This window comes from Vulpes lagopus, chromosome 1, assembly GCF_018345385.1.
Source record: "Vulpes lagopus strain Blue_001 chromosome 1, ASM1834538v1, whole genome shotgun sequence".
Classification (NCBI taxonomy): Eukaryota; Metazoa; Chordata; class Mammalia; order Carnivora; family Canidae; genus Vulpes; species Vulpes lagopus.
This window is the reverse complement of record NC_054824.1, coordinates 35,908,919-35,934,797: the sequence shown is the minus strand read 5'-3', so window position 1 is coordinate 35,934,797 and position 25,879 is coordinate 35,908,919. Positions and strand designations below refer to the sequence as shown.

The 25,879-nt window shown below is 37.7% G+C and overlaps 1 protein-coding gene across 3 annotated transcripts in view; it reads right to left on the bottom strand.

The window, feature by feature from the left end:
- The window catches only part of FILIP1 (filamin A interacting protein 1), a 179,285-nt gene that overhangs the window by 91,375 nt on the left and 62,031 nt on the right, over nt 1-25,879 (bottom strand). For all 3 annotated transcript variants that reach the window (XM_041772293.1, XM_041772462.1, XM_041772377.1), the window contains exon 2: nt 12,358-12,639. In XM_041772293.1, coding sequence (XP_041628227.1) covers nt 12,358-12,633 — 276 coding nt within the window. In that variant the 5' untranslated portion in view covers nt 12,634-12,639. The remainder of the gene's footprint in view (nt 1-12,357; nt 12,640-25,879) is intronic.

Here is a 25,879-nt window from a genome sequence, read left to right as displayed (position 1 = left end):
TATTCCCCACAGAGCCATGAATTTGCAAATGTGCTTTTATTATTACAACTTTAAAAAGGCAGGAGTAGAGCAGTCTGCTAAAATTTGTGCACATTGTTTCTGTTTCCTTTCAGACCCTGGATCAGGAAATGTTTAATGTGGGAGTAAGTATTGTTAGAGATTAATGGCTGCTGTTCAGAAAAGTCGATAAAAGTTCTTTCCTGCCAATACAAACGTATACATCATGGAAGCACAAGACAGTGCCCATGGATAGGATTACATGCTAGCTGAAAAGAGCAAGTGGCAATGGGCTAGTTTCTTTCGGTTATGCACTAATATGACAGGGAAATGATCTCAAAATTTTTCATCAACACCCTGCTTTCCCTTTTAAATACAGACAGTTTGGATAAAAGTATTTTTCTGTTGACAACTGTATGATGTGAGTCTCTTTGAGCCTGTCATGTGTTTCAAGGTTAGTCTGTGACAGTTGACATAATGCTTATGAAGTCAGATTTCAAATCCCACCTGGGCCAATTTAACTTTGCAAAGAAAAATATTCCACACTGTGTCTGCACTCTTAACCCCACCTGGCAAACCTGAGGATGCCACAGGTCACAAGAGGTTCAGAACAAACCCTTCTTTACCACTGTACATGGAAAGGCCTCCTGAGGATCGCTGGGGCTAAAACAAGGGAAGATCATGAAGAAGTGCCAAAAGGGGGTGGGCATTCTTTATCCATGAAATCTTTGCCCAGTGACTTTTAGGAGCGTCCCTGGAATTGCTCAATAGAGGGAAAGGAATAAAAGAGAGGTAAAGGCTAGCCCAGGAATTTGTAAACAATGTCAGGTTGCTAGCAGTTATAAATAGGGCTTGTACAGAAACATCTCAGTAATTTGAACACCATTAATTTAAATTCATCCTGGTCTAGATACACAGTTCTGCATTTTACTCTTAAAAATACATAATAGCTATAAAAAATGTTTTATGTGGCTTAACAGTGTAAATCAGAAAAATACACCTGGAGTACCTGAGTGGCTCAGTGGGTTGAGCGGCCAACTCTTGATTTTGGCTCAGGTCATAATCTCGCGGTCCTGGGGTCAAGCCCCAAGTCAGGCTCTGCTCTAAGCAGAGAGTCTGCTTGAGGATTCTCTGTCTGTCTCTGGCCCTCCCCCGTTTGCATTCTCTCTCTCTCTCTCAAATATGTAATCTTGGGTGCCTGGGTGGCTCAGTCAGTTGGGCGTCTGCCTTCAGCTCAGGTCATGATCCCAGGGTCCTGGGATCCTGTCCCACATCGGGCTCTCTGCAGGGAGCCTGCTTCTCCCTCTGCCTATGTCTCTGCCTCTCTCTGTGCGTCTCTCATGAATAAATAATAAAATCTTAAAAAAAAAGTAATCTAAAGAAAGAAAGGAAGGAAGGAAGAAAGAGAAAAAGAAAGAAAGAAAAATACACCTAACTTTAAAATTTTTACTTTGCTTTTCACTGTTTTCAATCACCAATGAGCAATGGCATTGGCATTAGTCACAACTGGTCATTACAAGTGATTATATGGTTCAGTTTGTTATAACCTTACCGAGAAGCATGGGGGAAAAAAACAAGATGCAATGAGGAGATGAGGCAGTCTGCTAAAAAGAATCTAACCATCAATTTGTGATTTATTTTTTTTTTCAATTTGTGATTTAGAGACCAAAAAAAATTATCACAAGTTGTAAATGTCAAAACTTGTTTTGTATGGAAAAAGTTCTGTTGGCAAATAATAGATGCTTCTTCATCCCATCTATGGGATGGGATATCTATGGGATAGATCTATGGGATAGATCTATGGGATAGATCTATGGGATATCTATGGGATAGATCTATGGGATATCTATGGGATATGGGATAGATAGATCCCATCTATGGGATGGGATCTATGGGATATGTGTCTCTTAAGTGTGAGTTTGTCTTCCACTTGAATTACAAAAGCTATAGCAGTCTATTATATTTCTGGCAGATGATAGGCGCTGGCTTTGGAGTCAGCAAGGCATAACACATCTTACTACGGCATCCTTGGGAGAGTTCACTCAAACCATTCCATTTACTTAGCTAACTTTTTAGAGCTGCTGTGATCATTAAATAAAATAAAGAAGATGCAGCTTTAGAGTAGGCAGCACAGAAGGATGCACAGTCAATATAGATGGGATTATTTTTCTTTTGTCATGTCATTGCCACTTATTTGTTTGGGTTTTTTTTTCTACTTTGTATTACTGGAAAGTTTTATACATACACCAAAGTAGACAAACGAGTATAATGAACCACCTATCTCCTCACATATTTTGGGGGGTGAGGAGAGGCTGGAAACTTTAAAGGAAATTTCAGACATCTCCTCATTTCACCCAACAATAAAGAGATTATGATGACAGTGTCCTCAGGGTAGGGTACAATCTGATCGCTGGCTGAGAGAGATAGTTCTGCCACTAATATTGGCTTAACACATCCAATGAGAAAATACATAAATTAATGCATGGGGTAAAGTACCATGACGGGTAGAAAATGCAGCCAAAATTTTCACTGTCACCTGACGTTTCCTTGGAATATCCTTTTTTTTTTTTTTTAAACATCTACTTAATATATTTTTATTTATTTATTTATTTATTTATTTATTTATTTATTTATTTATTATAGTCACAGAGAGAGAGAGAGAGGCAGAGACACAGGCAGAGGGAGAAGCAGGCTCCATGCACCGGGAGCCTGACGTGGGATTCGATCCCGGGTCTCCAGGATCGCGCCCTGGGCCAAAGGCAGGTGCCAAACCGCTGCGCCACCCAAGGATCCCTCCTTGGAATATCCTTACTCTTAGTCACTGTGGTGAACACCATCTATTTTTAATGTGCAGTACTTTTAGAAAAAATTAAGATGGTAGTCCATTTTTTGCTTTATCAAAAAAAAAATCGTATTAACCAATTGGAACTACAAAGTAATTTCCAAAAAGCACCTATCAAGTGCTTCATAGAAAAGTCTGTCCTCTAGGAATTTGTTGTATAAAATAATTCTCAATGAGTTTTTGGAGAAGTATTGTTAAAAGTAGTCAAACAGGGGCACCTGGATGGCTCAGTGGTTGAGTGTCTGCATTTGGCTCAGGTCGTGATCCTGGGGTCATGGGATCAAGTCCTGCATCATGCTCCTCACAGGGAGTCTGTTTCTCCCTCTGCCTATTTTTCTGCCTCTCTCTCTCTCTCTCTCTCTCTGTGTCTCTCATGAATTAATTAATAAAATATTTTTTAAAATAGTCAAACAATATAGAAGATGATGGAGATAAATTTACCTCTGTAAGAATATGGGTACCTGAGTAGGGCAGAGGGAGAGAAGGGAAGTAGGTAGGTAATCAGAAGATTTTTAAAAAGCGGTCGTAAATATCCCATATCCAGATTCTCTGGGAGACAGAGACCTTGCTAACAATAATTCCCTGTCTAAAGAGCTCCGGGAGCTTTGATCAGTCTCACTTCTTTTGTGTGGCAAGTTTCCAAGCCCCCTACAAGCTACTGATAAAGGCCATAAGAGAGCTAGTAGTGAGCAGGAGGGAGACTGGTGATGGGTAGGGGAAAGGTGAAGATTGTGCAACTTAGTCAGGGAAGGGGGTAGGATCAAGTCAATAGTACTGGCCCTGATGAAAAAGGGATATTTTTCTCTCTTTGTGAGGGGGAAGAGGAGAAACAGAAGGAAAGGAATAGAAATTTTTGGCATAGAGAGAGGTTGAGAAGACCTTAATCTCCTAAGTAAAATAGAAGATCAAAGTATCTGTGGGGAATAAAGGGAACAAGGATAGGATGGGGATGATGAAAGAAGTGTTTCCCTAACATCGATAAACCCATTTTAGTGTTCTCGTCCAAAAATAAAACAAAACTAAACAAAAGCCTTCCCTACACCTTACTATTCCCTCAGACCCAGCCCTGCCATCCTTCTCTATCCACAAACTTCTCAAGAGTAAAGTCTATCCAAGTACTCCTGGACATCAGCAATCTGATATCAACACTCACTGTTCCTTTGAAAATGTACTTTTTAAATGCCAGCTCAATAAATGGTTTGTTCTCAGTTTTCATCCTCTAGTTTTTCAGCAGTACAGAGAACTATAAATGTCTTCTTCCTGAGAGTCTCTCCTCCATTGCATCCACGGTACATTGTGGTTCTCATCTGTCTTCCCTTCTCTTTATCCATGTCCTCTACTCCTCTTTGGCCAGTTCTTTCCTCTCTCTGCACCCTTAATGCAAGGTGTTCTCTAAGGGTCTGTCTTTGGACTTGACTTTTTTCTTTTATTCTGTATCCCTACAGTCACCTCAGATGAGTGCCATATTTGTTTCTCTATATCTGTGCTGTTAATATAGTAGCCACTAGCCACATGTGGCTATTTACATTTAAATTATTATTAAATATCATTTAAAATTCATTTCTTCAGACATATTAGTCATACTTCAAATGCCTACAAGCCACATGTGGCTAGTGGCTACTATATAGGACAGTGCCGATAGAGAATATTTCCTTCTTCATAGAAAGTATCTTTGGACACCATAGCTCCAGATCTTACCTCCTCTGTGAGGTAAGATCTTCTACCCTGGCAGTGTTCAACCTGACAACTCTCCTAGAAATCCTTTTAGAATCACAAATTCATTATGCCTCAACTCCTATTCCATTTAACATGTATTTCTCATAATAGTTTTCTGTATAAGCTCTAATTTTACTTTTAAAAGGCCCCATGTAGGGATGCTTGGGTGGCTCAGCAGCTGAGCGTCTGCCTTTGATTTAGGGTGTGATCCAGGAATCCAGAGATTGAATCCCAAAACAAGCTCCCTGCAGGGAGCCTGCTTCTGCCTTGCCTATGTCTCTGCCTCATTCTCTTTTTCTCATGAATAAATAAATAAAATCTTTAAAAAAATAAATAAAAGGCTCCATGTAATAAGACCACACACTCAAATAACAAGAAATATTTACATAAGTAAACTGGATATTTAGGTATAGTTCTATCCACTAAAGTAACAGAGATCATTTGCATTAAGAAAAATCAAAACTGGGCAGCCCGGGCGGCTCAGCAGTTTAGCACCGTCTTCAGCCCAGGGTATGATCCTGGAGACCCAGGATCCAGTTCCATGTAGGACTCCCTGCATGGAGCCTGCTTCTCCCTCTGCCTGTGTCTCTGCCTCTCTCTCTCTCTCTCTCTCTGTGTCTCATGAATAAATAAATAAATAAAAATCTTTTAAAAAAAAGAAAAGAAAAATAGAAACTACAGCCACGTAGGGGGGAAATTGCTGTCTTCTACAGAGTACCTATATAGTACTTTCCCATGTTTAGAGTGTCATAAAATAATAAATAGATTTATTAATGGGACATTTTCTCTTTATATATTAATATATTTTCCTACAATTCTCAACAAAACCAAGGTTTTCCCCAGAAATGTCAATGAGTGCACTATTCTCACTGTAGAGAAACCAACTTTGTGATTCTATTAGGAACACTAAAAATATTCTACCTAAACAATGAAAATCAGACACCAATGCTCTTTGCCAAAATACTGACAGTACTCCTGGACACATGAGTTCTGAAGCATCGTATTCAACAAAGAATAAGATCTGGTCCTGATTTTAATCAGAAAGCAACCTGTCTCTGTTGCCTCCTAAACTTAGCAAAGACATACCATTCTCAGTATGTTGACCATTTTGGTGGTATGAGGTTTCACTGGGCAGCCTCACTCAGGGTGACCTCAGCCTAAGATTCTAAAGATGGAGTGTATTAAGTGCAGGTGAGTCATCAATTTAAAAAGCCATACAGAGTAACTAAAAGCCTCATTCTTTAGAAGTACAGAGATTCCATGGAAGGCCTTACCATGTGACAAATGGAACTCACTTAGAAAAAGAAAAGCCCTCTCTAAAGACAAAAGTGATAAATGGTACCCCTGTGGGATAAGCCTATTGTGCTTGGTTGCAGTAGGTAATTTCATCTGAACTGATTATCACATCCCCAGTGGAATTATGGCATCTCTTGCTAAAGAGGACAGAAAGGCAGAGTCATAGTTTTATAGCAGAATTTTAATTATAAATATTTGGGACCATGACTGTTAACCCAATAGCATTATGTATACTATGATACTTTATATAGTTCAAAGACATTAAAAAATTAACCTTATGATGGCTTCATAGGGTATACACACACACACACACACACACACACACACACACTATATTCAGTGCTATAAAATATACATCTTCCTGTTTATACTCCGGCTTCTGAACAAACCAGTGGCAGTGCAAACACATGGCTTCTGCTGATTGAATCCTGAACTTCACTTATTAATGCTCTAATTTGTCCACAATGCTTCAATTTGTCCACAATCACCTTCCTCTAACACTCCCCTCAGCAATGATATGGCATGTACATAATTATCCTTAAGACCACTACTTGAGGGGTACCTGGGGTGTCTCAGTTGTTTGAGCAGCTGACTCTTGATTTTGGCTTAGGTTATGATCTCAGGGCCCTGGGATCAAGTCCCATATCAGGCTCCACACTCAACAGGGAGTCCACTTGAGGATTCTCTCTCTCCCTCTGCACCCCACCCCCTGCTTGCACACATGTACATATGCATTCTCTCTCTCTCAAGTAAGTAAATCTTAAATAAATAAATAAATGAAAATAATAAAAGCTGTCCATTGACTTAAGTTTCCTGCTGGCTGCTATCCTTTCTTCTACTTTCTTATCCAGTTATCCATCCAATAACATCTATATTAGCTAAGTGTAGTAATCACAACAACCCCAAAAGTAGGAAGTATATGTGTTATACAAGAAGTAAACTGAGATCCAAAGTCAACACTATTAAGGTCAACTACCAAATCTTTTGAAGTCTACAACACTCTCCCATTGGACTTGGTATTCACACGGTTCTAGTCTTATACTTTTTAATAGTCTCATGTTTCACTTAAAGCCCAAAAGTAGCAAAAAGCAATATAGTGATTTCAAAGCAGGAGGTCAACAAATATACACTAAGGGCTTACTCTGTGCCAGACAAATAATTTACAGCCAAGCTAAAGAAAAATAAAGTTTGGCTTCTTTGGCTATGTCCAACCCCCCCCCCCCCCCCAAATCTAATTAACTTTTACCAAAAAATAAAAATAAAAAAGATCTTCTAAATTCCTAGATTTTCAACAGAACATGTTATTCTGTTTGCTTAACTTCATTTCCCAAACTACTGAAAATAGGTTTAAACTCACTGAAACTGCTCTGGCAAATGTTCCCCATAACCTTCAGATCCACAAACCCAAAAAACCCCCTTTAGTCATATCCAACTGAAGTTTTCTGCTGATTTGATTGCCATAATCTCTCTCATCTTCTTGACAATGTTGATTCCTTTGGCCTCTGCATCACTCCACTCTACTGAGATCCTCACTTCTCGTGACTGCTTTTATTGATATGTCTTAAATGTAGTCTCCAAATTCAGGTTTAGTTCTGCCTCCACCAAATACTTCTCCATTGAAGCAAGACTACTTCTTTCCAACCCACTCTGTTTGAATCTGTTCATGTTGGTCCCTACAGTCATTTCTACCTGTCCAAAACCTACCAGTTATTCCTGTACCAATTCTTTAGTGAAGCTCTTGCTCATCTCCTGAGATGTTCATAATCTTTCACTCCTTCTGCTCCCATAATTTGTATTGTGCCTACCATATAAAATATTCATTTCTGCATATTGTCATTTATCCTACCAGGTCAGAAGCTCTTTCTTTATGACTGCTGAGGTAACCAGTGTCTAAAACCATGCTTAGCATGTAGTAGGAGCGCATCACATTTTAGCTATGAGTATTATTATTCATCATCTTGGCATGCTTCAGACCTCTAGCATACTACTGTTTCTTAAATACTGTAAAATCAATTTAGAACTAATTAATCCATGTCCTAAGAATGAATAAGCTCTCTTAGTAAGAAAGGAGAGCACCTACAGTAGGTGTAGAGAGATTAAGCATGGAGTTGGTTTGAGACACTCCCTCTCTCTCTCTGCCCCTCCCCCCCAAATAAAAAGGTGAATCTTAAAAAAGAAAAGAGAGAGAGAGGAAATGGCTAGGAACTGAAAAATGAGAGAATAGAGGAAACTTCTGGTAATCCACAGCCACGTTATCTATTTTGTAAGTATCTTTGAAATATAATATCTGCCAGTCACATGAGACAAAGGTAGATTTTTCAATTTGTGGATGATGCTGTCTCTGACTCAGCCTGGCAAACAACAAAGCCAAATGCAATGGTGGTGCAATATCTAGTTGAATTAGCTAGATTTCTCTGAGTCTCCTTTTGCACAGGCAAAAGAGAATTAACTATAAGGACAAAGGGAAGGGGCCTGGGTGGCTCAGTGGTTGAGCATTGGCCTTCAGCTCCGGCCTGATCCTGGGATCCGGAATTGAGTCTCACATTGGGCTCCTTGCAGGGAGCTTGCTTCTCCCTCTCTCTCTATGTCTCTCATGAATAAATAAATAAAATAAAAAACAATAAGGACAAAGGGAAAAATTATGAAAACTTTTTAGAGGTTGGTTTTTCTAACATGTATTCAAGTGGATATATCAAGAGAATTTACTATATAAAATAGCTAAATATTTTTTGCATCAAGAATTAATTAGTATTCCATTTTTGAATCATTTTACAAGAATAGCCTTCTGCCAAGTTTTCTGTGTTATGGCTTTTTGATGTGAGTAGCATTTCCTTTGTACATTTGTCGTTTTTAGTACAGCCAAATCAACTGGCTTCTTTAAAGTGCTATTTTTGGACAAATAAAAGGGAAAATTAATCATGGTACCCAAGTGATAGTCTGGGTATACTATTTCATTATTTTCAGTTTAGTCTGGGAAATATGTAACCAGTTTTTCACCCAGAGAGTAAAAACGTTCCAATTTATTAGAAAGTACTTATTATTGGAAGCAGTCAATGACAGAAGAGTAATAATGGAAACCATCCCAGCTACTTCCATGCAGGCAGTGCTGGCCAGCCATTGTGTTAAAATGAAGACTTGCATCAGCTAAGGTGTGGCTTGAAAAGTCTGGAAGATGTCCCTGTCTGAGACAAAGGTCATGACACCACCAGTTCTAGATAAGACTCCTTAAAATGCAAAAATCCCTGAGAAGGACAACTCCATCTCTAATACATATCCACTAAAGTTGCATTTCAAGAGATCACTGGATAACTGGACTGGCAAGCAAAACAGCAAATTTGCAGATTTTGCAAAGAGCCAATGCTAACAATAAAGGTCATGCTATTTTAATGTTGGCTCAACAAATTCCTATAGATCACACAACAGATTCCAAAGGTGGCAGGCCATTGGTACCAGAAAACACACATAATATTTTTATAATGTCCAAAACCCTGGAGATGGAGGTGGAGAGAATGGGAGAGATCAACAACAAGTCTGAGAAAGAGAAAATTGACATGGAAAGCCTGAGTGAACCCCCATCTCCTCCTTTCAGTCACTTCCAGGTACATCCCCTATAGGCAGACTGGATCTTGGTCTATCTCCCCAATATTACAAGTCCTTTTTTTCCTGTGTTATCCTACTTCTTTTAACCAGTAGTTCCAGTCTCCCCAAGGTAGTGAATATGCAACCCTCCAAAGTTGTGTAGGGCCTAGCCTGTGGCCATGTGGCACCCCTGCCTTCCACCGTGTTTCTCACTATCCAGATCACATCAAACCTCAAGACTCACATCATACTCCTCTACCGCCTGGATGTGAAAGAATCCTTCCTCAGTTTTTTTAACCTATCAATGGCTTGGCCTTGGAGTTCACACTAGGAGTGAAAGAAATTCTCAAGATGAAGAATAAATACAAAGACCCTGGATCTTACCCTTGAACATCCCCAAGTGTAAAAAATATAATAAGAGGGACATTGAACTGAGAGACAGGGAATTTGGATCTAGAGTAGATGTTAACTAAACTTCTGGGCAACCAGGGGAAAGTCACATAATTTGTCAGAGTGTAAGTTTCACATTTGTAATAAAAAGAAGGTGGGTAAGACCCCTTTGAGATGCTTGTCGCCCCCAATATTTTATATAACCTTGGAACGCTAGCTCCAGTAAGGGTATTTGAGTAACATACAGCTGCATCATAAAGGGAAGTAATCAGTGGCCTTTGAAGGTCTGGAAGACAACTCACTAAATGTTCATAAATGTCAAGCCAAATGGCATACAGGCCTGAGCTGATGGTAATTTACCTCTCAAGGCATATCCCTGCCTCTCTTCACAGCACTAGATCTTTACATAGATTTTTTTCTTCTTTCTGTCTGGGAAACCTGGCACATAGCCACCACATTTTCACCAGCCCACTCTTATTTGCTAATGCCAACTGCCTCCCACTCTTAGCTACAGCACACACACCCTCTCATGTGACAATGCTAATAAAGGATGGGTTTCTGCTACAAGAACATAGATCTACAGCTCTAAATACAAGAACATTCTCATTTTATTTTTTATATTTTTTTGAACATTCTCATTTTAAACAAACCCAATATGACAAAATCTGCATTTATAAGTATATACACTTATGTGGGTGCATATAAATAAATGGGTGGATGGATGATTTGCTTTGCAAATGAATTCGTCATGAAATTTCTTAAAATACCAGGTCCTTTATTTCTCTTTTCCTTCACTGCCTCCTCCACAAATATCTTACACTTTTTGCTTATTTATTGCTACTCAGGAATATATCTATTATGTAAGCTAAGGTATCTAGTATTTATAAAGTTTGATGGAAAACAAAATGCAAAAAAGAAAAAAGAAAAGAAAACAAAATGCATTTCTTTAGCATCTTTTGGCTAATTTTCTTCATGTTCTGGGTATGTTGCCTTATATTTTGCATGCCTCTGCTTTGAAACTGTATCTGGTAACTCCAAGAGTATAAAACTCTCATGGATCTTAAATACCTTCCAGAGTCCACCATGATAGAACAGCCTTCTACAGAAATTAAAATCTAGAAGAGCCATAGGTTTCACACAAGCCACCATGCTTGGAGAAAAGTGAGCTGATGGCATTGCTTTGTGAAAACTTTCATGACAACTGTTGTACCTTCCACTCAGGTTATTATCTGTCAACTGAGGGCAGCTTAACCACCTTTCTGGGATGGTGAAGCTATTTCTAGTAAATGGAAAATTTTATCTTTTGCTGTGAAATGCAAATGTGATTTTTCTCAGCCCATAAATGGTAAGCTCAATCGTGTCTGTTTATTTGTTCAAAATTTGAGCTTTGTATGTTTTCTATTTCTCTCTTCCCCAGGGCTTTCCTTATCTGTATGCACACACAGATGAGAACAAGTACAGATCAGACTAGCCCACCCTAGTTTAGGGTAGATTGCAAATAATATCTCTGATGCTAACAGCACCAAAGGTTTCATCTCACGGGATTGCCATCGTTAGCATTCCCCTCGAGGCTCATGCAAGCTAAGAGCCGAACAAAAACAAAAAGAAGAACAACTTCACTCTTAAGTCATACTCTCTTCTTAAAAAAAAAAAAAAAAGTCATTTTTCCCCACTTTCAGAAACACAATTGTCCAGAGCTTAGAAATTCAAAAGAATCCCAACTCCCTCTGGGATCCCTAAGAATGGATACTTAATGAGGGACCAGGTTTATAGAAGCTACAGAAGGGTGGTGCGGATGGCAATAGAAAGAACACTGGACCAAGAATCAGGAGGCCTAAGATGAGATATGGACAAACCTTAACCCTCACTTTCCTCCTTACAAAATACAGATAATAAAACCCACATTTTTCCTGATATCAAATGAGATAATAGACTTGAAAATTCTTTGTGACAATATTACAACTTCACAATACAATGCTCTGCTTATTTATGTTCATCTCAACTCCTATGATGGTGTAGACAATTAAAGCTGAAAGTTAAGAAAAAAATGAGAAAAGAGTTAAGACTGGTTTAAACAAAGTTTTCTTTATCTTTCCCTCTCTATGTCTTTCTTCCCTCTATCTTTTTATCTCCCTTTTACTCTACTTTCTAGAAAAAGGCAAAAGTAACCATTAATCTAATCTCTGTGTTCTAACAATCAACGTTTCTATGGTTTTCAACTGCAGCCAATGGCTAAATTAGATAACCTCATTGCTTACTAAGGACAGAAGCCTGTGTTAAATTATTACCAAAATCACATCATGAAGAAATCTTCTGCTTCTAGAGAAGCTTGAAATTGGAATCACCATCTATCCTTTATTAATTCATTCAATAAATATTTATTTGGTACAAACTTGTGGCGGGGATTTAGAAATTAATAAGAAAAACATAGCCCTTTTCCCCAAGAAGTTCACAATCCAGTGAGACAGACAGAGTCATAGTGTCTCATTTAATAGCTTAGGAACTAGAAACAAATAGTTGAAAAAATTTGCCTCTACCTGCAACTCTCCTTCCATTATACTGAGAAGCTGTATAAGGTCTTCTTTGGATAACTCCAAGGGTTTCTTATTTTTTCGTTCACTTTCTCCAGATGGTTTTAGGTGTCGTTTGACAGTTCCTGAGGCCATGACATCATCCTCCTTTCTATTTGATTTGTTCTTCTTTTTTGCATCTTCTGAGAGACTTTTATCATCAACATTGCTGATGATAGAGGACTTGGGGCAAGAGATATGCCCATTGGATGAACTTTCACCACCCTGGTTTCGGGATCTCATTCCCACCTACAATACATGAAAAAAGATAAAAAGTTATTACTACCACTTAAATTATTTGTCTAACTAGTTAGAACTTTTAGCAGCTTCATAGCATCACCAATAAAGAAATACTGAAAGATCAGTTCCAGTTAGCTTCCTTATAGCTTTAATGAAAGTCATTAAAATCTTCAGGGAAATGCTTTGATGGTCTTCAGTGAAAATGTGATACTAACACGATACACATCTCAAACCAAATGATTAAGGTTAACACCAGGAGTCCTAAGCCATGTCTATAGCCTGTACTTCTGATATGATGAGATTAAAAATGGTACTTTACATTTGTGGCCTCCTTCCCCCAAACATTACTCAAGTCTAATAATGAGAAAAACATCAGGTGGACCCCATTTGAAAGATAGCCTACAAAATTGCTGACCAGTAATCTTTAAAGTTATCAAGGTCATTGAAAACACAGAAAATCTGAAAAGCTATCACAGCCAAGAGAAACCCAAGGATACATGACAACTAAATACAATAGGACATCCTAGGTGGGATTCTGGAACAGAAAATGGACATTATAAGGAAAAGTCAGGATATATGAATAATGCATATATTGACTTTAGTCAATAATAATGTATCAAGATTGATTTATAAATTATAATGTGCTGTTCTAATGTAAGACGTTAACTATAGAGGAAACTGTGTGTGGTATATAGTGGAACACTTGGTATTATGTTTGCAACAATTATGTGAATCAAAAGCTGTTGTAAAATAAAACATTTATTTTCTAAATTAAGTCTATGAGAAAATTCAAACATCTGGGGCACCTGAGTGGCTGTCAGTTAAGCATCTAACTCTTGGTTTTGGCTCAGGTCATGATCTCAGGGTCATTAGATCAGGTCCCAAGTTGGGCTCCAATGCTCAGCATGGAGTCTACCTGAGATTCTCTCCCTGTCCCTCCCCCTCTGCCTTTCCCTTCACTTGAGTGTGTGCTTTCTCTCATTCAGATAAATAAATAAAATATTAAAAAAAAAAAGAAAGAGGGAAAGAAAAGAAAATTCAAACCTCAAACTCTGCCAGGAACCAGTTGGAAGTCACAAGGTACAGAAAAATCCACATAGGGTGGAGGGGGCTTCAAACAGAGAGAGAGGAAAAGGGAAACTCGAAGGGAAGAGGGTGGTGTTGTTTTTAGTGATGTGGGATTTTGTTTTTCCATAACCTCTTTTTAAAAATCAGGGAGTTTTTTGGTTTGGTTTTGTCTTATGTCAGTCATTTATAGTAATAATAAGAAGAGCACAAAGAATTGGGGAAAACAGATTTTAAAATAAAAAATTTTTTAAATATTTTGAGGTAAAATAAAGAAAAAAGACAAAGTAGCGGCTAACTTATCCTGTGGGGAACACATTTGGGTCTTTCCATCATGAATGCTTTACTGATTCTGTCAGTCTCTAGCAGAAGAACTTGACCAACAGCTATGTTACAAACAAACAAACTGAACTCAAAGCCTAGGACTCAAAGTGCAAGAAAGGGAGCTCTAATATCCTGGGGGCTGTACTAGAAAATTTGCCTAAACCTTTAAATATAGTAGCTTAGCACATGGGCTTATTTAAAACTCACAGTATAAATAGTCTTTCCCCTGAACAGCTAAGCAGCAAGATTTTCATTACTCATTCCAGATAAAATACAGAGACTTATTTTCTGAAAGTAAATTTCCTTTATGAACCCAACCATACTTAAGAAACCAAGGAAAGCTTTTGAAAACACTAGATTTATCATAGAAAAATAAATACAGTGTGATGCTTCCTTTCAGATAGTGCATATTCAGTTCTTCCAAGAAATCTTGAAATCTGAATTCACACTCCTTTTTTTGAACTGAACTCTTATAACCAGATGGACCCTTTTGTATATGTATGAATTTTCCTCAGCACCCCAATTTTAGACAATATAAAGTGAAGAAGTGGTCCTTAACACTGGCACCCAATTTTCTGGTTCACTCAGTGATTAGTTCTTGAAAGTTTAGAGCATTTTGTGCTTCCCTGATGAAGAAAGAATAGATGTGCCTTTGTAATAGAAGCTAGAGCACTTCAGAGCAGACCTACTATACTTTATCACAGTTTGTGGGCAAAGAGAGCTTAAGCCCTCAGTCAAAAAAAAAAAAAAAAAAAAAGAGAGGCCATGAATAGGAAGTTTTGAAAGGGAGCAAAATATGTTTTGGCATATAGTAGACACAGGTGAAGCTCTGAGAGCTGAGTAGAAATTATTCTTTTGTATGAAACATTACATTTATGTGGGAAATCTCCATTTGAAAGGGTATCTCCTCCTCTGTAGCAGGAAAAGAAGAATGACTAAATTTCTAGAAACTCTTCTCTGTAGAGAAGGTAAGGACTTAAATCTGCACAACACTTCACTCTTATTTACTATGCTTTTCCTGGTATACTCCCACAACTGACTCCCAACTCCCAACATCTTTTGTCTTTAGCTAAAGATGATAGTAAGGTAATGGCTTGAGCCATTTCTCAGAGTTCCTCTCCTGTGTATGGAGGAGGTACACGTTATTAAACTTCTGTTTGTTTTTCTCCTTATGATTTGTCTTTTTGTTACAGGGGTATCTTAGCCAAGAACCTAGAAAGGTAAAGGGAAAACTATTTTTCCTATCCAACTACTTTAAATTTAACTCTTGACTTTTACACATCAAAACTAAGACACATGTGCTTCCCAAACTGAATTGTGATTCCCTACAACTCCAAGCCACATGTGAATTCTTTTTACCTGAAATAATTTTCTCTACAAGATCTTAAGGTTCTTTGGGATGGTGCATCAAATACTGATTTGACAACTTTAATTTAGATCATTCATTAATAAAAATTCCAGATAATAGTTAGGTGGTAATGTTTTAAACTTAGTCATTCATGGCCTTAATCATATACAACATTTGTATTTGACTGTAGCATGTGTTTGTCATATTTCCCAGGATTTTTTATATCTTTTATAGGATCTACAGCATTTGAGTATTCCTAAATTAGGAAAATGCCTATGTTATATGCATTTACTTGATCATATTTACAAACATACGGAAAGTGACATTTACCACTCTTTTTATATTTAGTATTTTCTAATACTTTCAGTCTGATACATGTTTAAGTAAATTTTATTGTAGTATTAATAGCTTTCATAGAATTAAGTGGGGGAATTGTATTAATATTGGTTATAGAATTAATTATAGAATTAATTACTTCCACAGAAAAAAACACATAACTTAGAATTATCTAATTATTTTATATTACTAATCAGCTCAAAAGCTTGAGTTTCTATTCTCTCCCATGGTCTTTCACTTTGACAAAAAAAAATCTCATGTGGTAGACCATGACATTAATTCTCTCTCAGCAAATATTTTTCCTCCATGCCTGGTTTTTCCTTTGATGTGTGCACATGGATTTTAGTCCTTTCCTGGTGATCCAAATAGGATCTACTATCTTTATCTCCACAACAAAGTCAGCAATCAGAATGTTCCATCTTGGCATTGTAAAAGTACTCAGAGATAACAAACTAGCCAATAAATGTTTTAGGAAGGAAGTAGACACCATATATGAAAGTAAAAAAAACATAAGTCTCAATAGTGTAGTCAAGTGTGCCATCAATAATGTCCACTCTTTTATTTATTTATAAAGTTTTCTTTTCTTTTTTTGTAATCTCTACACCTAACGTGGGGCTCAAATTTTAAACCCCAGGATCTGGGACACCTGGGTGGCTCAGTGGTTGAACATCTGCCTTTGGCTCAGGTTGTGATCCCAGGGTCCTGGGATTGAGTCCCCTATCCGGCTCCCTGCACAGAGCCTGCTTCTCCCTCTGTCTTTGTCTCTGCCTCTCTCTGTGTGTCTCTCACAAAATAAATAAATAAATAAATAAATAAATAAATAAATAAATAAATAAATAAATAAAATCTTTAAAAAAAAATTAAACCCCAAGATCAGGAGTCACATGCTCTTCTGAATGAGGCAGCCAGGCACCCCAATAATGTCCACTTTAAACTATTTTGGTTTTTTTGTTTGTTTTTTTAAAGATTTTTTATTTATTTTTTAGACAGAGAGAGAGAAAGAGAGAAAGAGAGAGAGAGAGGCAGAGGGAAGAGGGAGAAACAGGCTCCATGCTGGGAGCCTGACATGGGACTCGATCCCGGGTCTCCACGATCACACCCCACCCGTGGTTAAGGGAACACTAAACCGCTAAGCCACTGGGGCTGCCCAAACTACTTTATTTTGAAGGGAGAAAATATCAAGACAATAATGACTTCCATGTATCACATTTAGTGATAGTCATACTCTTCCTTATTCTATAGTTCTCATGTAGTTCCTTTTTTTTAATTTAAATTCAATTAATTAATATATATTATATTTTTAGTTTCAGAGGTACAATTTAGTGATTGAGTAGTTGCATACAACACCCAGGGTTTATTCCATCAAGTGCCCTCCTTAATGCCCATCACCCAATTCCTCCATCCCCCATCCCAACTCCCCTCCAGCAACCCTGTTTGTTTCCTATAGTTAAGAATCTTTTATGATTTGCCTCCCTTTGATTTCATCTTCTTTTACTTTTTTTTTTCCTCCCCTATGTTCATCTGTTTTGTTTCTTAAATTCCACATATGAGTGAAATCATATGGTATTTGTCTTTATCTGATTGACCTATTTTGCTTAGTATAATACTTTCTAGTTCTATCCAGGTCATTGCAAATGGCAAGATTTCATTCTTTTTGATGGCTGAGTAGTATTCCATTGTGTATATAAATACCATATCTTCTTATCCATTCATCTGTCAATGGACATCTGGGCTTTTTCCATATTTTGGCTATTGTGGACATTGCTGCTATAAACATTGGGATTCATGTGCCCCTTCAAATCACTAGGTTTGTATCCTTTGGATAAATACCTGGTAGTGCAATTACTGGGTCATAGGGTAGCTCTATTTTTAACTTTTTGAGAAACCTCCATGCTGTTTTCCATAGTGGCTGCATCACATACTGTTTCTTAAGTGATACATAGTGTGCTAAGCATTTTATATATAGCATTTCATTTAAATTAATATTCACATCACCCCTTGAGGTAGGTGCTATTATTCTCAGTTTTACAGATATGGCCACTGAGGTTGAAAAACATTAAATATCCTTTTTTTTGGATCACACAACTACTCCTAGTGAATAGAAGAGCTAGGATTTGAACCCAGGTCTAATTCCAAATACCTACTCACTATATGGCTTTCCTCTAAGTTCTTAAATACATGCAAGTTGGAAGGGGTGGGGGAATACTCTCTAATAAATCAGATATGATCCAGGGCAGCCCCAGTGGCTCAGCGGTTTAGTGCCTGCCTTTGGCCCAGGGTGTGATCCGGGGGGTCCCGGAATTGAGTCCCACATTGGGCTCCCTGAATAGAGCCTGCTTCTCCATCTGCCTAATTCTCTGCCTCTCTCTCTGTGTCTCTCACGTATAAATTAAAAAAAAAAAATCTTAAAAAAAATCAGATGATCCAGAAAAATATGCAAATTCTTACTAAGGTAATGTTTTTCACTTCATACTACAGAATTGGAGAAATCCTTTCACTTTCCTCCACAGACACACATGCAAAACTCACACAGCAATTGAAATTAGGTTGCTAAGTAAATACTTTTGCCAAAATCATTAACCTGCTGCAGAACTTGTAAAATGATGAATCATTTTAAAATTATTCCGAGAAGCAACCTGGCTAAATATTAAGGTACAGGTTATGAAAACAGGATGCAAAGTCTGAACAGGGACTATCTGTGTTAAAAGTCCTGGAGTTAAACAACAGTAAACATTTAATCAGAATTGGCCAAATCTTGTCCATTGTGTTTACAGGAGTATCAGGCAGGTAACAAAAAAGGCATCTAGTACTGTGTAGGCTTCTTAATAGTTGATTGCATGGCTCCAAGTTTGGGACATGTAGATAACAAAATTTCTGAAAGAAGTAAAAAATGCCTTTGCTTTACCACAGCATTTACCCTTTGAAGAAAGTTCTCTTCAAGAAAAAGGTATAAATAAACTGAAAATTCACATCAGATGTGTAACCATCCCACCTTTTTAAAAAAATCCTTATTATAAAAAAAAATCCATATTATTTTGGGCACAAATTCCTCTTTTTAATAAGTATATTATCCTACATAGTTCAAGAAATACATTTACTTTTCTGTTCATAGTAATTAGTCAGCAATAGTTAGCATGGAATGTGCTGACTAGGGTGTGAAGAAAAGAAATACCAAATGTTATTCCAAACCTCCCTCTTTTATCTACGGCCATCCCTCCTCTTCCGGCCCTCCCTCCTCCCTGCATATATTGGGCAACCACCAGAGCATAGCGTCAGATGAATAATATCCTAGGAATCAGAAAATGTTTATCAAGACTTTGAGCCATTTATGCTGAACCAACAAGTATTTCTAGAGTTTTTTTTGTTTTTTTATTTCTAGAGTTTTTGAACAAGGAAAAGGAAAAGGACAGAGAAAGAAGTCTACAGCAATGAAATACTCACTCTAGTGTCCACCTTCATTAGCTCCTGCAAATCTTGACCTTGAATCTCCCCTTTCCCTTCTCTCACTCTTGCTCTTGTCTCCTTTCAGATTTATCTTTTCATGGTATGATTCAATGTTGGCCACAATACTCCCCCCATCTCTACCACCAACAGAAACTTTTTCTGCATAAATTAGGTTTTGGAATAGTTCCTATGCTTCTCAAGTATCCAGCCTCTGTTTCTGGTTATTTTAGCTATACACTTTTCCAAGAACTTACCTAGTGCATGGGGTGAGATGTCACAATAATTTTATTTATATAATTTCTATTTTTAAATGACTTTATAGAATTATAAGGAAAAATTATAGTACATAGTAAAAAGGAAAGCACATAATTACAGAAAAGCCTACTTTTTACAGTGCGGCCTGGCAGAAGGCCTGCTGCAAGTGGGGCTTCCAGAACATTAGCATGGAACTGTCCTGGTTTTTTCTGTTGGACTTAAACGATAATACCCAAAGCACCCAAAAGTGAAGGCAAAAGAAAACATCTGTTCTAGTTTTATGTGCATTTTAAAACATAAAAGAATCTACCAGTTTATTTTCTGTCCATGCCAGATGATTGCCTCTGCATATCTTATTTACTTGGTGAAGTCTAATTATAAAAAGCCCAACTCATAAAATGTTCAAACATTTCTCATGAGATTATCATTCATTCTCAATGGCACAGACCGTTCATAAGTGTTCCTAGGTTTACTCTTAAATTTTCTTTCACTTTCTTCATCCAATTAATGAAGCAAGCTATGTTATATGATTTTTCACTGCTCATTATCCACACTCATAAAATCTTCAAAATAACCAAGATTTTTGTTTATTTTCATTCTACCAGGACAGATCTATCCAGATCAACTGAAAATTCTTCTAAATAATTCCACAAATGTTAGAATTCAAGAAAGGGGATTCTCTTGGAGTCAATTCCATGGTGTCGTAATCAAAAGTTTAAGAAAAACATAACTGCAGCAAAATTAAAAAAATATTATTCTACTCTAGCCCAAAACCGTGGTGAAATATTTTATAAAGTTCTGTTTAATATTCTTCAAAGAAGATAAAAGCAGACCTGGGAAAAGTTTCCAGAAAAAAAAAGAATACTGAAAGAACAGATCAGGGATTTGCCATGAAATAATTCTTTTAAAGTAGGGTTCCTGATAAGGAGGGCACGTGATGTGATGAGCACTGGGTATTATACTATATGTTGGCAAGTTGAATTTAAATTTTTAAAGAAGGAGAAAAATAGGATACCTGAGTCTAAATGAATGTACAATTTGAGGACTTTAAAACTTTGAATGTAAAATAGGGTGACGTCTCTTATCAATTGTCAGCTTACCTCTTTATATTCACTTTTAGCATTTATAACAGGGTTTGGAATTTGTTACTGTCTTTTTACTTCCTTCACAGAAGTAAGGCTACTGTTGATTGTATAAAAGAGAAAAGTAACTATCTAGAAATATACTATTTTATAAAGAAACAATGACATAATGACATAATGTTTTCTTCTGGTATTTTCGACCTTAATGACTCACTCTTAAACCTCAAATATATTTTAAATATTTTAATATCTATAATATTTTATTATTGTAATTCTGATGTCACTATTCTACTAAACATATATATAATCATAGTTGTTGATTATAAACTGGTGGATTCTTTTATGTTTTAAGGCCTGAAGTTTAAGTGATTAAGACAACGCTTTAGCTTTCTGGTTACTTTTACTTATATTCTTTCTATTTGGGCACTACAGTTTTTTCAGACATTCTAATAGTACCTGTGGCCTCTAAAAAATGTTACCATTTAGTTTAATCAAAACTGCTAAACATTGGTTTTATTATGTGACAAAGAAAACATCTTAGGAAAATTACCAGAAAACATCTTAGGCTCTGCCTAGCTGGAGCCAGAATTCCTTCCTGTATCCCATCACTCCTGAAAAGGTCCAGCCCCAGAACTATATAAGAATCAGTCATTTCCCTTCACCTAACAAAGCAGCCAGAAATACAAATACCTTAGACTATATCTTAGCAGTCTATATTTGATGAACTATTCTTAGATATTACCTCTATTCACAATAATAATAGCTGACATTTACTAAAGAGCTTATTATGCTCTCAGCATTGGGGTCAGTATCTGACATATTTAGTAGCACTTCATGAAATCCTCATACCAATTCATAAAGCAGGGAATAATTATTCCCCTTATAAAGATGAGGAAAATGAGATTTAGAGAGATTTAGACATTTGCCCCAAATAAATGACTGGTGCCTGGGAAAGCCTGAGCTAGAACACAAGTCTGTTTGGATTCTTCATGTGCGAGGAGTCTGGATGGAAACTTTTCCCACAATATCAGAACTACTGCAACACAAATGAATCTGTAGCTACCCTTTTAGGGGACTGAAACAAGTTTAGTCTCAGGGGATAGCATCCAACCAAATAGTCTCAAACAATAATAATTAGTTCAGAATCCTACTGCTTCAGCCAATATCTTTCTCTAATTTCTACTTGTATGATACCTTATTCTTCTAAGACTACACTCTCTTCTTCCCCTACTGCTCCTCTTATGCTGCTGCCTTTCTGTTTCTTGATGCTTGAGATTTTCAGCAAAGCTGAAGAGGAACTTTGCCTTTGCAGTGTTGACTTCTAATTTTTTGAACTGAAAAAGTAACTAAGACTTCAGAAACATGACAATTGTTATACAACAAGATATGAATTGAAAAGATTTTTTAAATTAGGCAAATTAAGAAAAAATCTAGTTTGCTAGAACTAGTAGTTGCTCAGTAGCTGATAGCTTTAGTAAGCCAATTGTACAAATTTTCTGTTAGAAAAAAATCTGCACTAAATATTCTTCAATAATTTTATTGCGTTTTCAAGAAATGCAAGGCAAAGCACAACTGCTGTTGACAAGATGGGTTAACTTCCATGAGAAGAAAGACACACTCTGGTTTGGATATCACTGCTTCATGCTACCAAGGGAGAAGATGAACTACTGCATGGGTCACCCTATCTGTGTGCTGCCCATGACTTTATGTGTTCTAATTGTCTACACATACATCAATTGCATTCAGGTGTCCTTTAAATGCCTTTTCTTTTCAATCTCTAGACCATTTCTTAACATAAAAGAGCAATTTAAAGTCAGTTGTAATAGAGGGAGTCATGGGTTGTGTCTGTTTTTAAGTCTTCCTGACTTCTGTCTTTTCTAATTATCCCTGAACATCCCTTGTCCTGGGTGAGATCAGAGTATAGGGAGCCTAAACTGAAAACAGAGAACAGTTACTTTATAACCAAGCAAGAAAAAAGGCAAAAATTCCATGAATGCAACAGAAGCCATGTTATTGTCACAGATGTTTATCTGATATTTAAAGTCTCTTATCAGTCTGATACTGTGTGAAGAGGCTATGAATTCTAAATCCATCAACAAATCTTCATAAGCTTAGTTGCTATGTGAATGCAAAGCCTGGCACAAAGAGTAAATACAGCTCTGTGATTAGCTAATTAAGATGCATCAGGAATTTATCTGAAATGTCATGCTACCGTAATACAGAAGTTTCAAACATAGTGTGTAGGCAAGAAGTACATAAGAAAATGGGTCACCCACCTGCACCCCAATGTTTATAGCAGCAAATAGTCAAACTGTGGAAGGAGCCTCGGTGTCCATCAAAAGATGAATGGATAAAGATGTGGTTTATGTATACAATGGAATATTACTCAGCCCTTAGAAACGACGAATACCCACCATTTGCTTCAACGTGGATGGAACTGGAGGGTATTATGCTGAGTGTAGTAAGTCAATCGGAGAAGGACAAACGTTATGTTCTCATTCACTTGGGGAATATAAATAATAGTGAAAGGGAATATAAGGGAAGGGAGAAGAAATGTGTGGGAAATATCAGAAAGGGAGACAGAACATAAAGACTCCTAACCCTGGGAAACGAACTAGGGGTGGTGGAAGGGGAGGAGGGCGGGGGGTGGGGGTGAATGGGTGACGGGCACTGAGGGGGGCACTTGACGGGATGAGCACTAGGTGTTATTCTGTATGTTGGCAAATTGAACACCAATAAAAAATAAATTTATAAAAACAAAAAAAAAATGGGTCACCATCTTTTGGAATAATTTTTTTCAAACAAATAATGGCCCCAAACTACTTTTTTTCCTCCACCTTCCAGCCATACTACCTCAGCATATGCCCAACCCTACAGTGGACCTTAAGGTGTCCCATGACATCATACATCCTTAGCATTTGTTTTCCTAACGTGCTGAGTTCCCCTGGAGATGTTTTCCATTAACCCTAAGGAATCAAGAAAGCCATGCCCCCACTGCTAACACCACATTCACTTATTCTGTAAGCCTGGACAAGTAACTTAACCTCTCCGACTGGTAGCTTTCCCATGAGGATAATAATGCCTGTCCCACCCACTGCATATATGTGAAATTATAATGCTTTCTACTCTATATGTATGTGAAAATATTTATTAGCAGTAGTAACGCAGGAAGCATTCTGTGGCCGATTAAGTACTGAAGTCTTCAAATATCTCTCAACACTCCCATATAGGTACCACCAGAGACAGACACTACTTTCAACTGTGATCATCTAGCCCAGAAGTCAACAACTTTTACTCTAAAGAAGAAAATATTAAATATTTGGGGTTTCGCAGGTCATGTGGTCTCCACTGCATCTACCCAATTCTGCCGAAGCCACAGACAATACATGGGTGTGGCCAGATTCAAACCCTAGCCCCTAGTTTGCCAACCCTGATTTAGACTGTGTGACAATTATAATTAGTAGGTGCATTTAAACTGGGAGAAACAGAAATGGTTTCTGCCACTCCCTCCCCCAGTTTACAGTAATGAGAAAAGTGGCTAAAAATACAAGAGAAGAAAAACTGAGAGAAAAAGATAATGTAGTAGCTATGCCATCAGCCCACCTATCCTCTTCTCTTCCAAATAATTTGAAGGAGAGCATGAACGTAAAATGGTTCCTTCACAAAGTTTGAGGAATCTAAGGTGAAAGAACCTGCTATGCTACAGTTTGAGAGTAGGAATCCCCCTGGCCATGGGAATTGCAGACAGACGACAGAGATTTAGCAGCATGTGTCTGTGCAAAGGAGGTCATGGAGACTGATGCCCACTATGTACAAGGTACGCAAGTGGCTGAACACTGGGCAAGGGTGGAAGATATCTTGGAGAGACAGCTGGCATGCTACTAGAAGAGTTACCAAGCAGAGCGCTTCAAAGCACTCCATCCAAAGTGGGGATGAAGCAGAAGGTGCAGCTACAGTTCAGGAAATCTGTGAGAGTATGGTAGGCTTCTAAGACAGGGGAGGCAGGGCACTTCCCGATAAAGAGTTGAGGCTATGACTTTCACCTGGAGCTGGGCTGGGAGATGACAAGAGGACATATAGGTAAAACTACTTTTTAGTCATGTGATTCATACAGTTGCACGGAGCCCTGCACTCAGTTTAATGCTCTGTTGTTGCTATCTTGAAATCCTTCGTTTTTTGAATTAGAGGCCCCACATTTTCCTTATGCACTGGGCCCCCTAAATTATGTGGCCAGTCCTGACGGCAGCAGAGCAGTCAGTCTGAGCCGGATACTGGAGTTGCACCACTAAGCAGGTCATGTTAGCAAACTTCCTTACCTGCCCCCTACAAAGGAAGCACAGTGTTTGTGTGATACCCCTGAAATACAGAGGAAGAGAGCTGAAGAGGAGGGAAAGAAAAGACTGAACTGGAATTCTGGTTTGTTTTAGGACTGAGCTATGTATACTGACTTGACTGAAAAAGAGAAAGGAAAACAAATCACCAGATAAAATTAAATTTACCAGGAAATATCCAGGTTAAGTTCTCTACCTCAAGTGGGTATTGGAGGTAAAAAGTACAAGAGGTAACTAAAGAGTAAAGTTGAATTCAGTCACAAAGAAATAAAGTATTAGAATTATTTCCTTGGATTTGATGCCATGTCTTAGCTGTGAAATATAACCCTGGGTACAGTTTATAAACCATAAGTGCTACAGGACCTTCAGGCAATATATGTAAACGAGTTTTCCTTTAAATCACATCACCATCACTCCTGCTTTAACTCTGAAATGAAAAGCAAGAAATAAGACTCCTATGTGGGGCTGGAGGCAACCAGAGCTCAGGGATTTTCCAACAATGAAATTTTTGTGCAGAACCTCTGCGAGGAGGTGGATGAGAAGCTTTTGGGAAGAGGGAATGCTACAAGGGTCCTCCGCCCCAAAACTAACCATTGCCTTTCTCTACCCACCCTGTATTCCTTCTTTCAGGCACTTTTCCTGTCTTCACATCTGTGTTCCTCACCTATGCCTTTCACTGAAATTATAAAAAATAAGATCCCAGTGATCGCATTCTGCTGCACAAGTGGCCTTTCGAGACTTGTCTACAGTGTGTCCCCAGCCCAAATATAACCTCTCACCCATCTACTGAACTCTCACTCTTTCAGAATCTCAGGATGGAGTTAAGAAATCAACCTCCCTAAATTTAAATCACATAGTAGAGTCACAACCGTAACTCTATATTCCTCAGTCTTTATGAAACCTAGTGAATCTTTGATTGAAATTAAAACAGAAGTAGCCATTTTTAAGAGGCTAAAAGTAGGACAAAGACAATAGTTCTTTAAATCATACCACTAGGCTGTTCTATGTAAAATAAGCTATGGCAGAGGGAAGCCAAGAAGAAATCTGGGAACGTATTTTTTCCT